This window comes from Lepisosteus platostomus, chromosome 12 (assembly GCF_059453375.1).
Source record: "Lepisosteus platostomus isolate fLepPlt1 chromosome 12, fLepPlt1.hap1, whole genome shotgun sequence".
NCBI classification, from domain to species: domain Eukaryota; kingdom Metazoa; phylum Chordata; class Actinopteri; order Semionotiformes; family Lepisosteidae; genus Lepisosteus; species Lepisosteus platostomus.
Window position 1 is genome coordinate 20,807,697 of NC_142622.1, and position 14,804 is coordinate 20,822,500.

General features: G+C 36.5%; 1 protein-coding gene across 2 annotated transcripts in view; it reads right to left on the reverse strand.

The window, feature by feature from the left end:
* Positions 1 to 1,380: 1,380 nt before the first annotated feature.
* tsnare1 (T-SNARE Domain Containing 1) overlaps positions 1,381 to 14,804 on the reverse strand; it is a 244,146-nt gene continuing 230,722 nt past the window's right edge. For both annotated transcript variants that reach the window (XM_088601358.1, XM_088601356.1), the window contains one exon: positions 1,381 to 1,476. In XM_088601358.1, the coding sequence (XP_088457484.1) occupies positions 1,444 to 1,476 (33 nt within the window). In that variant the 3' untranslated portion in view covers positions 1,381 to 1,443. The remainder of the gene's footprint in view (positions 1,477 to 14,804) is intronic.

Sequence of the window (14,804 nt, forward strand, 5' to 3'; positions counted from 1 at the left end):
GAGACGATAGCATGGTAAATCCCAAGGACAAGAAGACTTTCTCTCTCTACTTACTCTGTCTCGGAGATTAGACACCACATCTGATCTCTAGCACAGGGTCACTTTCTCACTCAGCTATGGGATTAGAAAACCCAGTTCTCACCTGTTTAATCTTGGATGGCAATTTCACAAACCCATTTCAGGGATAGTCGTCTCTGTTTCTAAGGCTCACCCCACTCTTTCTTGTACATGCTGTACTCTCTTTTCAATTCTTAAGATACCATTAAAGATCTATACTCAGTCTTAAGTCCTATCATATTAATATGATGTATTACTTAGTATTAATATTCTGTTCTCTTTTGCTTTCATTACTGTATGTTTTGTTTAACATGGCATGGTGGAGCAGAGCATAGCATTATTGCCTTGCAGTGCTGGGGCCTGGGTTCAGTTCCTGCAATGCTATTTGTGTGGTCTTAGTATGTTCTCTCAATCGTGTGATTACGTGGGTTTACTATGGGTGGTCTGGTTTCTTCCCACAGTCCAAAGATATACTGGCGTCTGGGAAAATTGATTCTGGTGTGAGTGTGTACATGTTTCTGTCTGTGTGTGCCTTACGATGGCCTGCAACCAGTGTGTATTCTACCTTATGCCCATTGATTGTTGGGATGTGCTTGACCCCGTATTGGATTAATTGGTTAAAACAAATGATGGAAGGGTGGATATTGTTGTTTCTACTAGAAAATGACATACAGTGCTATGTATATGTAATCTATGTTACAAAAAGAAATCTAAAACAAACTTTAGTTTAAAAGGGACCCAGATGAGGCATGGAGCAAATGCTGTACAGTATGTTTTGAAGGCTTGCATTTGTGATCTTTATCATTGGCTGAATGAGTAATATTATGTTTCTATATTAATATGTATTTTACACTTCCAAGGGGAACATGAAGCTGTGAGAGATTTCTGAATGTATTTCCCAATAGATAAGATTGCAGCAACCTTTAATGATGTTAAATGCAGCAGACATAGCCCAGCACTGCACCGAACATTGTAGTGGAAGAACTCTCTGACTCCTGTTGCATTATACACTAAGTATTCAGTATGACTTTGGCTTTGCAGACTGTAAAGGAAACAGCTGGGTGGTTTACCTTGGGGGAAGTCCAGCTGTTTCTGTGCACTGTCATTACAGAACAGCTGTTCTTGCACTGATGTTAAACCTTGGGGGCCATGACCACTGATGGTTCCCATTTAAGCAAAAGCCTGAGGTTCACTAACCTGGTACTGAACCCATCACTTGAACCAAGAGATTCAAAATGTAAAATTCAAAATTCAAAGTAATACAAAGTCTGAGTAATTATAGTACAACAGGTCTTATCCAAGAAAAAAAGCATTTAATGCACAATTATAAAGAGAACTCACAGAAATCCATTTCAGAATTCAGAGAGGGACCCCAGACCCACATCTTCAGTTGTCATGTTTCGCAAAGCCTTCCAGAACCTTCCCAGAATAATTGTAAGAAAAATATTTCAATTGTGGAAAAGTTGCATTATTTTCATGCACACCCAAACATAGTAAAACAAATAGCTAGTAATATTTAAACTAAAAAGTGGTTGTTTTATAGTTTGTGTCCATATGTATTTGCATTAAGCATACTGATGGAAACATAACTACAAAAAAAAACAGCTGACATTCTGACAGCTCACAAACTGAAAAAAAATCTAAAATACTAATAGAAATATATAATGCATTCAATGTGAATAACATTAAGAAATCTATTTAAGGTGCATGTAGTCTTGAAGTAGAAGAATGGACAAAAATGTTAAAGAAACCCAGGGTATTCTGTCAACGCCACATTGTTGGAAATCAACTTCAAATATTTCATTGAAACATTGTAATAATCTTTATAATGTAGTTTAATTATAAACAATCTTTATAAACTATCTCTCCCTTAACAAAACCTATTCATCTTAAACTTTTGATTGATGCATTACTGAATCTCTCTCTGCCTCTCTTTCAATTGTGTTTTTGCAAATTAGCATTAGTCTAGGAGAAGCTCATTTCTTAGCATCATCTTCTATGGTCTTTTAAAGTATGCTGCCTAACAAAAAAACAGGCTTTTCCAGGATACAGGTTTGTGTGCTTAAATGTTATCTCTTACGTCCATACCAGATTGGACTGAGTGTGAAACAATAATACCATTTTCTTCAAAGCAGTGCCAAAGGGAAATATACTATAGACCTTTCCAGTCATTTTGTTAAACACTTTTACTTAGAATGTCTGTTCAGTGGAGTTCCTTGAAATCAGACATTTTATTTTTATAGTAAAATGTGTATATATCTAAATATCAGAACTAGGGTAAAGTGTTGGAAGAACATATCTGTACAACATAAAGCAAACATTTTTGTGTAAAAATTTCACATACATATTTTTAGATACATTAAAAAGATTGCCATTGACTTTTAGTTTGAAGTCTACTACATTATTCTTTGTAAATGTCTACTCCTGTTAGTTTTCTTGTAAATTGCCAAAGTATTGGAGTTTCTGAATCTGCTCTTGCCTGTATTACTGTAACTCATAGCACAGTATGCAGACTTCTTGCATTTACAGTACATTGACATATGGTAGATTTTCTGAAGAACATATGGTACTATGAAAGTCTCGGCTTGTAGCTATCAGCTTGTAGACATCTCTTAAGTGGATTAAACAAATAAGCTTGTTTCAAAGATTTTTGGAGCAGAAGGTGCTCTGTATAGGTTTTTTGACCATACTTTGGGAGATGTATAAAGTCTTAGAGATGACAAAAGCACCTGCCTATCTCTCTGTAATGATTTATATAGGTCAAACGTGTTTTTATGAGTTCGTAACCATCACTTTTTATATGAATATTAAACCAGCCTTCCCGTTTTACTTGATATTTCATTCTTAATGTCATGAAATCAAATCCAAGACACCTTCACTACAGGTAGTCTCTGAGAGAAGATTACAGTGCCTTGCGAAAGTATTCGGCCCCCTTGAACTTTTCAACCTTTTGCCACATTTCAGGCTTCAAACATAAAGATATAAATTTTTTATTTTATGTGAAGAATCACCAACAAGTGGGACACAATTGTGAAGTGGAACGAAACCTATTGGATTTTTGGAACTTTTTTAACTAATAAAAAAATGAAAAGTGGGGCGTGCAAAATTATTCGGCCCCTTTACTTTCAGTGCAGCAAACTCACTCCAGAAGTTCAGCGAGGATCTCTGAATGATCCAATGTTGTCCTAAATGACTGATGGTGATAAATAGAATCCACCTGTGTGTAATCAAGTCTCTGTATAAATGCACCTGCTCTGTGATAGTCTCAAGGTTCTGTTGAAAGCGCAGAGAGCATCATGAAGACCAAGGAACACACCAGGCAGGTCCGTAATACTGTTGTGGAGAAGTTTAAAGCCGGATTTGGATACAAAAAGATTTCCCAAGCTTCAAACATCCCAAGGAGCACTGTGCAAGCGATCATCTTGAAATGGAAGGAGTATCAGACCACTGCAAATCTACCAAGACCTGGCCGTCCCTCTAAACTTTCAGCTCAGACAAGGAGAAGACTGATCAGAGATGCAGCCAAGAGGCCCATGATCACTCTGGATGAACTGCAGAGAACTACAGCTGAGGTGGGAGAGTCTGTCCATAGGACAACAATCAGTCTTACACTGCACAAATCTGGCCTTTATGGAAGAGTGGCAAGAAGAAAGCCATTTCTCAAAGATATCCATAAAAAGTCTCGTCCAAAGTTTGCCACAAGCCACCTGGGAGACACCCCAAACATGTGGAAGAAGGTGCTCTGGTCAGATGAAACCAAAATCGAACTTTTTGGCCACAATGCAAAACGATATGTTTGGCGTAAAAGCAACACAGCTCATCACCCTCAACACACCATCCCCACTGTCAAACATGGTGGTGGCAGCATCATGGTTTGGGCCTGCTTTTCTTCAGCAGGGACAGGGAAGATGGTTAAAATTGAGGGGAAGATGGATGCAGCCAAATACAGGACCATTCTGGATGAAAACCTGTTGGAGTCTGCAAAAGACCTGAAACTGGGACGGAGATTTATCTTCCAACAAGACAATGATCCCAAACATACAGCAAAATCTACAAAGGAATGGTTCACAAATAAACGTATCCAGGTGTTTGAATGGCCAAGTCAAAGTCCAGACCTGAATCCAATCGAGAATCTGTGGAAAGAGCTGAAAACTGCTGTTCACAAACGCTCTCCATCCAACCTCACTGAGCTCGAGCTGTTTTGCAAGGAAGAATGGGCAAGAATTTCAGTCTCTCGATGTGCAAAACTGATACATACCCCAAGCGACTTGCAGCTGTAATCGCAGCAAAAGGTGGCTCTACAAAGTATTAACGCAAGGGGGCCGAATAATTTTGCACGCCCCACTTTTCATTTTTTTATTAGTTAAAAAAGTTTCAAAAATCCAATAGATTTCGTTCCTCTTCACAATTGTGTCCCACTTGTTGGTGATTCTTCACATAAAATAAAAAATTTATATCTTTATGTTTGAAGCCTGAAATGTGGCAAAAGGTTGAAAAGTTCAAGGGGGCCGAATACTTTCGCAAGGCACTGTATGTTACGTAAACCAGCACCAGGGACTCATGACCATCACCATGAAACTTTTAAACTATTAGTCACTTGTCAGTAACCAGTATAATGACTTTTATTGGACACATTCTACTATGATATAGAATGTTCATACCAAGATAATTTTTATGTACAATATTGTATGTCTTGGGATCTTGTCATTTTTAGAACTTGGAATAATGTAAGAAAAATTAAAAACAAAAAATGCCCAAACAACCTTGTTGAATAATGTTTCTCTATCCGAGGAAATAATTCAACTTCTGCACACACTTGAAGATCAGCAGCTTAACATATATAAACTGGGTCATTTCATAAAACAGATTAGTTTCCATACAGCTCTGAAAGAGGCAGTATAATTTGTAATATTCTGCAACATAATTTATTTCATGAACACATTGAGTTATTTTGCTTTTAAACACCTTGAGCATTTGTTTGTTATCGTATTGAATTTGAAAGTGCGAATGATATTTTGTTCTCATCTGTTATACCTGGTTAAACATAAAATGTTACTGCAGTTGTGAAAAATGGGCTGGATAGATAAAGGCATCTGTCTCTAGTTCTTCTGGTTTTCATTTTTGAATGTAGATTGTGCTTTTTGCCTTTTATAATGTGATTCTTTTTTTCACTATTTGTATTTTATTTCAAGATTTGTAAAAATTACATCCATTGGATGTGGACTTTATTAAATACAGTTATGGCAATAAAAAAAACAAATGCATTCAAGTGCCCAAGTGCACAAGAAAGTTGGTAGAACATTTTCATTTCATAATGTAAAATGTAATCTTTCTTGTAGAATATCTTAAATTTTAGCATTGAATTTCTTTAACATACAAGTATAATTAATCTTACAATTCTTTTATTAATTTACATATTAAAGAAAAAAAGAAACAAAAACTATTTTGAGCACATATGCACTGAGTTTATAGAAAACAATCGCAAAACCAGTTCTGAATAAAAATAGCTTAAATATGTGCATAAAGTGTGATTCATCTTCTCTTTTGAAAAGCATGCATTTCCAAATACACCTAGTAAAACGAACACATTCTTCAGCCCTTTGTGGATATAGAGATCTTTATTTTGAAGTATCCCTTAGACATATTTAAAATGTGTTCCCTCCTTTGATCTTCTTTAATAATCAAAGAGTCCCCAATATGTTAGTACATCTAGAGTATCCATTCCTTTATTTTAATCAGAATCTTCTATGGTTCTCTGACTCTTTTTAAACATTGGCCTTTTTAGGTGCATATTAAAAGGCTTACATAGAATGTTTTTCCTAATTTAGGATGGAACACTGTAAAATGTTTTCTTTAATGTTTGTTGCTTTTAGAGCTACACATGCAGTATAATACAACATTTTTATATTTTAAAAAAATAATCTTTACAGTGTAGCGGCAAGGCTTATTAAAATACAGGAATTAAGTTTGCTGCTCCCTTGCAAGTCCCTCTCTCCTTCATCTCAGTGGTGCTTGATACAGAGAGGCCATTCCATTTGGTTCACAATTAAGGTGTTTTTCTAGCCGATAGATTGTCCAGATAAGGAACAACTCCCAATGTTGAGATTCTCCAGCAACCCTAATAAATGGTCATCTCTGGCACCTTACTGTCTAGGAGAGTCTCATCCCAAGTTGTTTACAAAAGTTACTTAAGAGAACTGTTAACTACTACATTAAAAACAGTGCTGCACCAGTAAAATGAAGAAACAGGTGCTGAAGGAAAAAAAGAAAAAATTAGAAGAGTAATGACCCATTAAGATGCTTTGCATTTTATAAAATGGAACAGTACAAACAGAATGTAAGGAAGTTAATGGGGTCCAGCATTTTAGAATTGTAATGACAGATTTAACCCCAAGGTCAGAGTGCATGGTTACTCATCCTCCACCTAGATCAGCCAATCAGGAACATGTAGGGAAGGATAACCCCACGTGGGTCTTGGATGCCCACGAAACTTTCAACCAATGAATGACCGTAGTTCCTTCAGGTAAAACAAGCAGCACAGAGTTCCTCAGAGCGCCTCCTGGACATTCTCTACTCAGCGCCTCCAGGAAATTCTCTGACTCAGCTCGGACCACCACGAACGGCCAGTGTGTCCTAGTGCAGGACTTTCCTTTGTTCTAAGAGTTGAGAACGGAGGTTGCCAGCGTGTAACCAAAGGATTCACCCAAGGTTAGCCCAGCAGCAAGCCTCGTGAACCCATAGTGAAAGCTCACCTGATCAACAAGTGAACTATGGTCAGAACTGTGGACAGCTGAATATCAGTATTCAGAACTAGCACTTCATCAGGAATGAACCGGTCTTCTTCCTGTCTAAAAGAGTGTGACCTGCTTGGATCCGCAGTCACTTTTCTCCTGTGCACAAACTCTGCTAGAAAAGCCAGCACTAACTAGCCGGTCTTCAGAGAGCCTACTACTAGAGCATCGCAGCAGGAATCTCTCCCACCACGTCGCAAGCCACAACAGCACTGCCTGGCACAGAGCCAGAGAGCACCAATTGGACACAGCAACAAGCTTGCCACTGCTTCTCTGTGCCCGCTGGAGATTGGATGAGTATTCAACGTTCTGCATTACAGCTTGAGAATTCAATTGTTACCTCAACACCAGTTGATATCAATTTAATTCCTATGAGTGATGTACTTGCTTTTGAGTACCTAGTGTAGAAGTTGTAATCCAAGTTCATTTATGAAACGGTCTAAATGAATGATATACTGAATGTATGTCCCTCTTGGTATTTGTAACTCTTTGTGACTGAATATATACCTTTTGTATTCTGCTAACCCTCACGATAAGATCTGTTATGTTTATACACACATTTTATGTAGTAATAAATGTATTCTCGTGTATTAGTACCCGTGTGTGTGCGTTGTTTGAGTTTAATCAACCCGCAAGGTTGATTCTAATAGCCATCAAATAATCATTTTGTGACTTACTGCTACATTAATAATTGTCCCAGTAAATGCAAAAACCCCTACATTTATTGGTGCCGCATGAGAGGATGCCTACAACAGTCAAAGGGACTGTAGTTTCTCAGCTGAAATGTACCTCCTCAGGCAAGTATGGAGTCCTCCTGTAACGTCTTCTCCTGTAAAGTTATCTGAAGATAATTGGAAGGGAGTACAGTAAATTATTTAAAGGTGCAAGGGGCAGGGGCAGAAAAATACAATGGGAAAAGTTGGTGCCTATGTTTGACACAACGCTATTAGCATATAAGTCTTCTTTAGCATCATATAATTTAGAGCGAAGAAACACTGTGACTGTGACCTCTTGCCATTACTAATACAACATCTTTTAACAGAATGATTCAACCTGATCTTACTTTTAATGACAATCTTAGACAGAAATGTCAGACAGACCAGGAGATAGGAATGTAAATGCCAGTGCAGAGCTAACTATATGTCACACCCCACCCTCTCCCTTGCAAACGCCGTTCCATTCCTGTCACATCCTACACTCTCCCTTGCAAACACCGTTGCATTCCCAAACCCACTGTTTCCTAATTGAACCCATCACATTCCCACATGCACCAGATTCCACAAATTCTCACTCCCAAACCAAATATCCTACCACATCCCTTTCCTTTTCAGTATTTAAGGTTCCCTCTCACACCAACCTTTGCTCACTACTGAGAAGCCTCTTGTAGTATTCTCCAGTGCGTGTTTCCAAGCCTTTTGACTGATCTCCCATTACTAACTCTTTGCTCCCGCCTTTTGACCACACTTTTGTCTTTTGGATTGTCTTTCGGATATCTCTCGTTATCGGACCCTTTGCCTCCCATATCGACCAAGCCTCTGTATCTCGTCTTTTGGATTGTCCCTTTGCTTCTGTGGGATTCACAGTTACACACAAGGATCCTCCTATTCTACCTATTGGTTCCCTGACACTATACCTGTTCTTGTAATTGTCATGCCAAGATGAACAGTGTGAGCGCAGATCTATCCACAACCCATGTACTGAGGGACCCCTCAGTGTGATAATACTGACATGTATTCTCAAAACTGATGAGAATACAGAAGTGGAAAATGTATTTAAGACAAAGAGACATTATAAGAATTGTGTGGATGGTGAGGATTCTAATTGAGTCAGTAGCACCTATAGTATATCAAATATACTTTATATAGTTGGAATTTACTCTGGTGTACTTAGTGCTGCAAAAATATTCTACATATACAGTACCATACACAAACAAGACTAATACTGTAGATATCATTAAGACAGTACACATCTAGAAATTGTTTTAGGTAAAATTGAGCCTGAAACAATATTCAAGCCTATAGAAATTAATTCAGGCAGTCTTAAATCCTAAATTTTATACTCATTGAACTACTATAATGAGCTGTAATTAGGAGCTTGTTTTTTTTTGCATATGTTTATCACAACACATGTGATATATGCAGGTTTATAAATATTACACAGATCCAGTCATTGTTTATCAAGTACACATATACTGTAGTTCTGTATGGGGGTGATTTTTAAAGGCTCAGATAAATGCAAAAATGCATTTCCACACACTCAGCAATGGTGTCTGGTGTCCAAAGTTTCAATTCTGGTACAGTCTAAATAAAAAAGTCCACCTCATGTTTCTCTTTTTGTTTTAAATTATGTCAGTTCCTTCACAAGGACTTTCTCAAGATCAGTCTGTCGGTTGAAATGTCAATATTATTTTAAAACATTTTTGGAGGTACATGTGTAACTGTAAATGTGGGTGCAAATTCTAAATCAGCAGTTGTTTTTTAGCACTGCAAAACAGCCATACAACAGAGCATTTGTGGACTTAACTGGTTATTCCCAGTAACAGATGGTTTCACCTCAAACAAACAATACATGTACAGTATACACTGGCAATATTTACCTACAGTATTGTGTCTTCCAGACTTGTATGTTTTAATGTTTCCTTGATGTGATATACCGAATAAAAAATGAAGGTTACTGACAGATACACAAACAGAAGAAATTTGCAACAAATGTTTATTCCATTCCATCACTCATCCCTAGATTTATTTCAGTGCTTTGCATTTCCTTAATCACTTGAACTTTACAGTAAATGACATGTTCTGCATCAGATATAGCAAACAAAAATTAGAACTTGTAATGTAGGCAGAAATGTCTAGGTCTGCCAGATGAGCCACTCAGCTACAGTTGGAGTGGAAAAAATCTAATGGTCTTAGTTTGGTTTTACTCAACAAACTAATGGTTTATATAAACAATGCTATTAGAAATTGAGACATTTTTTATGATTGATAAACTTTTAACAAAAATCAAACATTTTACAAAAAGTTACATTGAAGTAAGATAAAAAAGTCTAAAGACTAACAAATTCCCAAATGTCTACTGTCAATAAAGAGAAGGAAAATAAAGTAATTTATTATTTTTTTTCAGCAAAACTACACTATCAAACATACTCTTTTAGGGTGCATCAAGTAATCAGGTTATCTTATTAAACAGTGTATTCTCCTTTGATTTAAGCAGAGACAAGAATGATCTCCTCCTGAATCACCCATTGATCAAAACAGACATGTTAATATGGTGTGGAAGGTTCTACACATACCTTACGGGAAACAGGTGCGATCATTAAAATGAGGATATAAATGAGCCTGACAGTTTCTCTTTCAAAATGTTGCAAGAGGAATTTATAATAAAATATTCATGTTCTCTGTTCTGTTTCTCTGATGTTGCTATCTGGACTCCCTCCTCCTGCAGTCTGGTGAAGGAAAATGATTCTGACAGAACCCGATCCCCAGACACTTGGTGGTGATGTGAGTGTGAGGTAAAGAACCAGCAAAAGAGTTGGGATTCTGAGCATTTCCTTTAAAAAGGATACTCTGGCAAAGCTACTGACAAATAGAGAGCATGTAATTACATTTATATACTGCAAGGCTTTTCATCTCAAAGTATCCCAAAATGCTTCACATATTGAAGGGGACTTGCAGCGGTGAAGCACAGAGGCCATTCTTCCACTGCATAGCAGATCGGGTGGAAAAGTGAGAAATTAATTCACTAATTGAATTAAGGTGACATTTAGAGAGGTTGGATTGGTAATTTAGAAAGGACAACAGTGTAATAGGATCTTTAAAGACCAGAAGTAGTCAGAAACTCATTTTAAATGAATCTCAGCAATGTGATGTTCCAACTTACTGTTCCCTAAACTTTTTATATCTCCTGTATATCAGAAACATGCTGAAAAAATACATGAGAGTCCAAACTGTTTTAAATCTACTGTATAAGGTTGACAGTTTTGGTTCTGAAAAAAGTGATCTTGTGTGTTCCCTGCCTTGAACACAGTCATTATGTTTAAGATTCCAAAGGATATAAAATATATATATATACTGTAGTGTCCTATAAAAGAGACAGCAAAGTCAAAGTTGTTATTTTAAATTTAGGGTCAAGTAATGTGTATTTTTTAACATGTAATCAATACAAATTGTACTGTATGTAAAAAATCATGTACATTTTATTTTGGGTGATTCCACACACACTCACAATCAGATGTGACTCTGGCTCTATTCTTGACACTCAGAAGACCCCCTTGGAGAGATGATCTGTAAGAGTTGCTGATCAGCAGGTGCGTGGGATGTACAGTATGGTAAATGTTAACAAATGAATATAATAAGGTGTTAAAGTTAGAAGAGTGTCTGTTACAGAGTTGGATAACAGGTTATTTTGAGAATGTTTGCAAGAGTGTGATGAATATTTCAGGGAGTTCAAAAAATGTTTCTACAACTAGATGTCTAGGGAATCCTGGAGAAGAGAAGCAAGGTGTGATGAAGTGTGTTTGAGACGTAATGATGTTAAATAATAGAACATAACAGGAACATTTCATAATTTACTGTAGTCTATGGTTTGGATTTGAATGATGAATTCCTGAGACTGGCACTGTTTCTACACAAATAAAGCCATCCTCATTCAACTCTTAAGGAAAATTTAACAAGTAGTGTTGATAAACTATTTTTTGTATACTGAGATTCTTCCACATTTTCTGTTTCTATTGTAGTACAGTACATCATAGTCACAAGCAAGTGAATCAGTCTTTGAAACAGATGCCTTCTCAAGTCCAATACCTTTTAAAATCAAAAGGTCTCAGCAAAAGAAATCTATGAGGTACCATCACTACAATATTTCAAGAAAATACCAGTGGTTTTGATAGCTATGACAAATTTCATTATATGAAATTCCCATTTAAAACCTCACGTTTCCACATACTAAGGAATTATTGGAACATACTTTTATATAAGACAGGTTTAGAAGAAAATGCGGATTGAACAGTGCATTTAGAATATCATTTGAACAAACAGTGAAAGGTGGTCAATTTTGAAAATCACTTCCTCCAGAATTTAAAGTCTAAAATTATATTACATCTTTTGGCAACAAACATTTAAATTTGGTTTAAACTGAAGCAGAACTGTAATCAGTTAATTTAGTCTGAATTAAACAGAAATTACAATTGTGCCGTTATTGCATTGTAAAAGATCTGGATCTTTTATATTTGTATAATAGATTATTTTGTTTTAAATGGTAGTATCCTCAGTATTTTAAGAGATGTTAATATGAGCTTATTTGTATGTGTACATAGAAGAGAATGGATTATATAAATTATTTAGGTATATTTCAATTATATATTATAATGATATGCAATTATAATAATTAATATATCGATTCATTATTTGTAATATTATCTATACATCTTTTAACCCCACTATCCATTACAGGGAGCTGGATCCTATATTGGCAAGCAATGGGTGCAAAACAGGATACACAGAGGAGGGACACCAGTCCTTTGCAGGACACACACAGAGGGCATACTGCAGAAATTCCTCATATTTAGCACCACAGGTCCAAAATTGAAACCTAGGACCCCAGCACTGCAAGACAGCAATGCTAATCACTGTGTACCATGCTACACTTCTGTAAGACTATATATAAATCCTGCAATGTAGTAGCTGTAGATATAGTAGGAGAAATAATATGGAAATGTTTTATAGGTGTCACCTATCATATCCAGGGACTGTGGATGGAAATTAGCCTACAAGATAAATTGAATATGAAATGCATCTAGTGTCAAGAAGATAGCTCCTATGTTATTATTGAATGTGTCCCTGTCAAATAATAAAATAAAGTACTATAAAAATGGAACTAAAAACACTTCAGTACACCATGAAAGTTGCAAATCAAGTTCTGATAATAGAACTGACAGAAAAACAATATTGTGAACAGAATTCTTGCTCGATGAGATAGGAGGACTACAAATACATTTTTAAATAGAAAATAGATTTCAGAGAATAAATATTTAAGCTAAGATGATTGGGAAATTCAAGCAGCATAGCGGTGAAGTAGTTAGCATTGCTGTCTGGAAGTTCTGGGATCCCTGGTTCAATAGACTCCAGACCCCACCCCATTAGATCTGGGGTGCTATTTTGTGGAGTTTTTATGTTCTCCCCATTTTTGCATGGGTTTCCTCCAGGAGTTCTGGTTTCTTCCCATAGTCCAAAAACATACTGATAGGTTAATTGGCTTCTAGGAAAACTGGCCCTGGTTTAAATGTATGTGCTTGTGTGTCTGCCCTGCAATGGACTGGCATTCCATCCAAGGAGTGTATCCTGCTTTTCACCCATTGCTTGCTGGGATAGGCTCCAGGTCACCCATGACCCTGAATTTAAAGAAGCTGTTAGAAAATGGATGGATAATGTTTGTTTTTAGATGTGTAGTGTCACACCTGCATTCACGGCTGCTTTCAGCCCACGGTTACCCCAGAAGACTGCAACATACCCCGGAGCGATAACATTTCTCTCACGGCCACCTGTACTTACAGTACTGTACACCCTTCCCCCTATCGCCCATCTAGGCACCCAGCCTTCAAATTAATCAAACATCTTTCCAGTGTAGAAGAACTGTTATAGTATGTGTCTGGGGCATGGCCCTGCATGACCTTGAAGTTAGATTTACCCATGAAACACTATCATATTAATGGTAGGGGCAGAACCACACTTCCCACAGAGGCATTGAATTATTCAGTAAATTTCTGAACAACTTTAAGAGGTGTGGGTAGTGGTTTTGTAGCTTTTACAGCCTGAAAACCATTGAAGTTACCAGCATTTGCCAGGTCTGCTATTGCTATTCACAATATACAGTACAGTGCCTCTTGTGAAGTCCCCATTGTTATTTTTATTAACATTCTTAATAATAGAAAAACAAACCTTACAGTTTTCAAGAGGTATGGGATACCTCTTTCTGAAAATTCATGTAATTCCTTATTAAATATATATTTTTACATATTTTACAGAAGTAGCTGCTTAAGAACCTAAGTCATTTTAAGTCTTTGTTAGCTAATCCATTCAAACAAAATAAAGTACTAGTAGGACCAGGATTTTTTATTAACTTTAATTTACTGAATTGCAATTGGTGTACAATTTGTTATTGCTATGAATTAATAAATTACACAATGTCTTGATCTAAACATAATCTGCTTACATTGAATATTTAAGAATGCTGACAAATTCAGCAGCTTCAGGTTTGTGTTTCTACTCAATCGCCCTTACCTTATTGTTAGAAACATAATATTTCAATATATATTTCAAAGGTTGAAGAGAAACAATGTGAAAGTGAATATGATATTTTTAAACATTTACCAATATGGGATCCTATTAGACTGAACTAGCAAGTCACAAAATGCAGTCTAACCACACTGAAACTCCTTAAAGAGAATTGCCCTGGTGCCTTTTTGTGCACAATCAATACTAACTCAGGGATTTGAAAAAGTGTTAATAGTACCACACCCCTCTCTACCTTCACCACAAGGTAACCAAATAATATACTGTATGTACATTTGTGAATTGCTGAGCTGTTAGATATGAGAAACAAGACGGATAGTTACCTGTAATTACTGATTTCTGCCATCAGCCAATTGGAAAAGGAAGACTGTTAGTATTTGTTGTCCTGAGAGAATAGCTAAATCCTTTTATAATAACTATTCAAGGAAATGTACAATCAGAATTGGAGTTATTGCTCTTGGGAATCGATGGCAATGGCTTGTAATAACACAAAAGATGGTTTGAAGAAGAGCAATAAACTTAACAGAACCTTATGGAAACACGTTCTTCTCTGTACCAAAGATAGAAATCTATTTCAAGCAGAAGTAAAATTCCAAGGACATAACCAGAAAAGTTTCTTGAAACATTGCCTTTAGTTTTTTTTCCCCAAAGAAATTGTCAAACATGA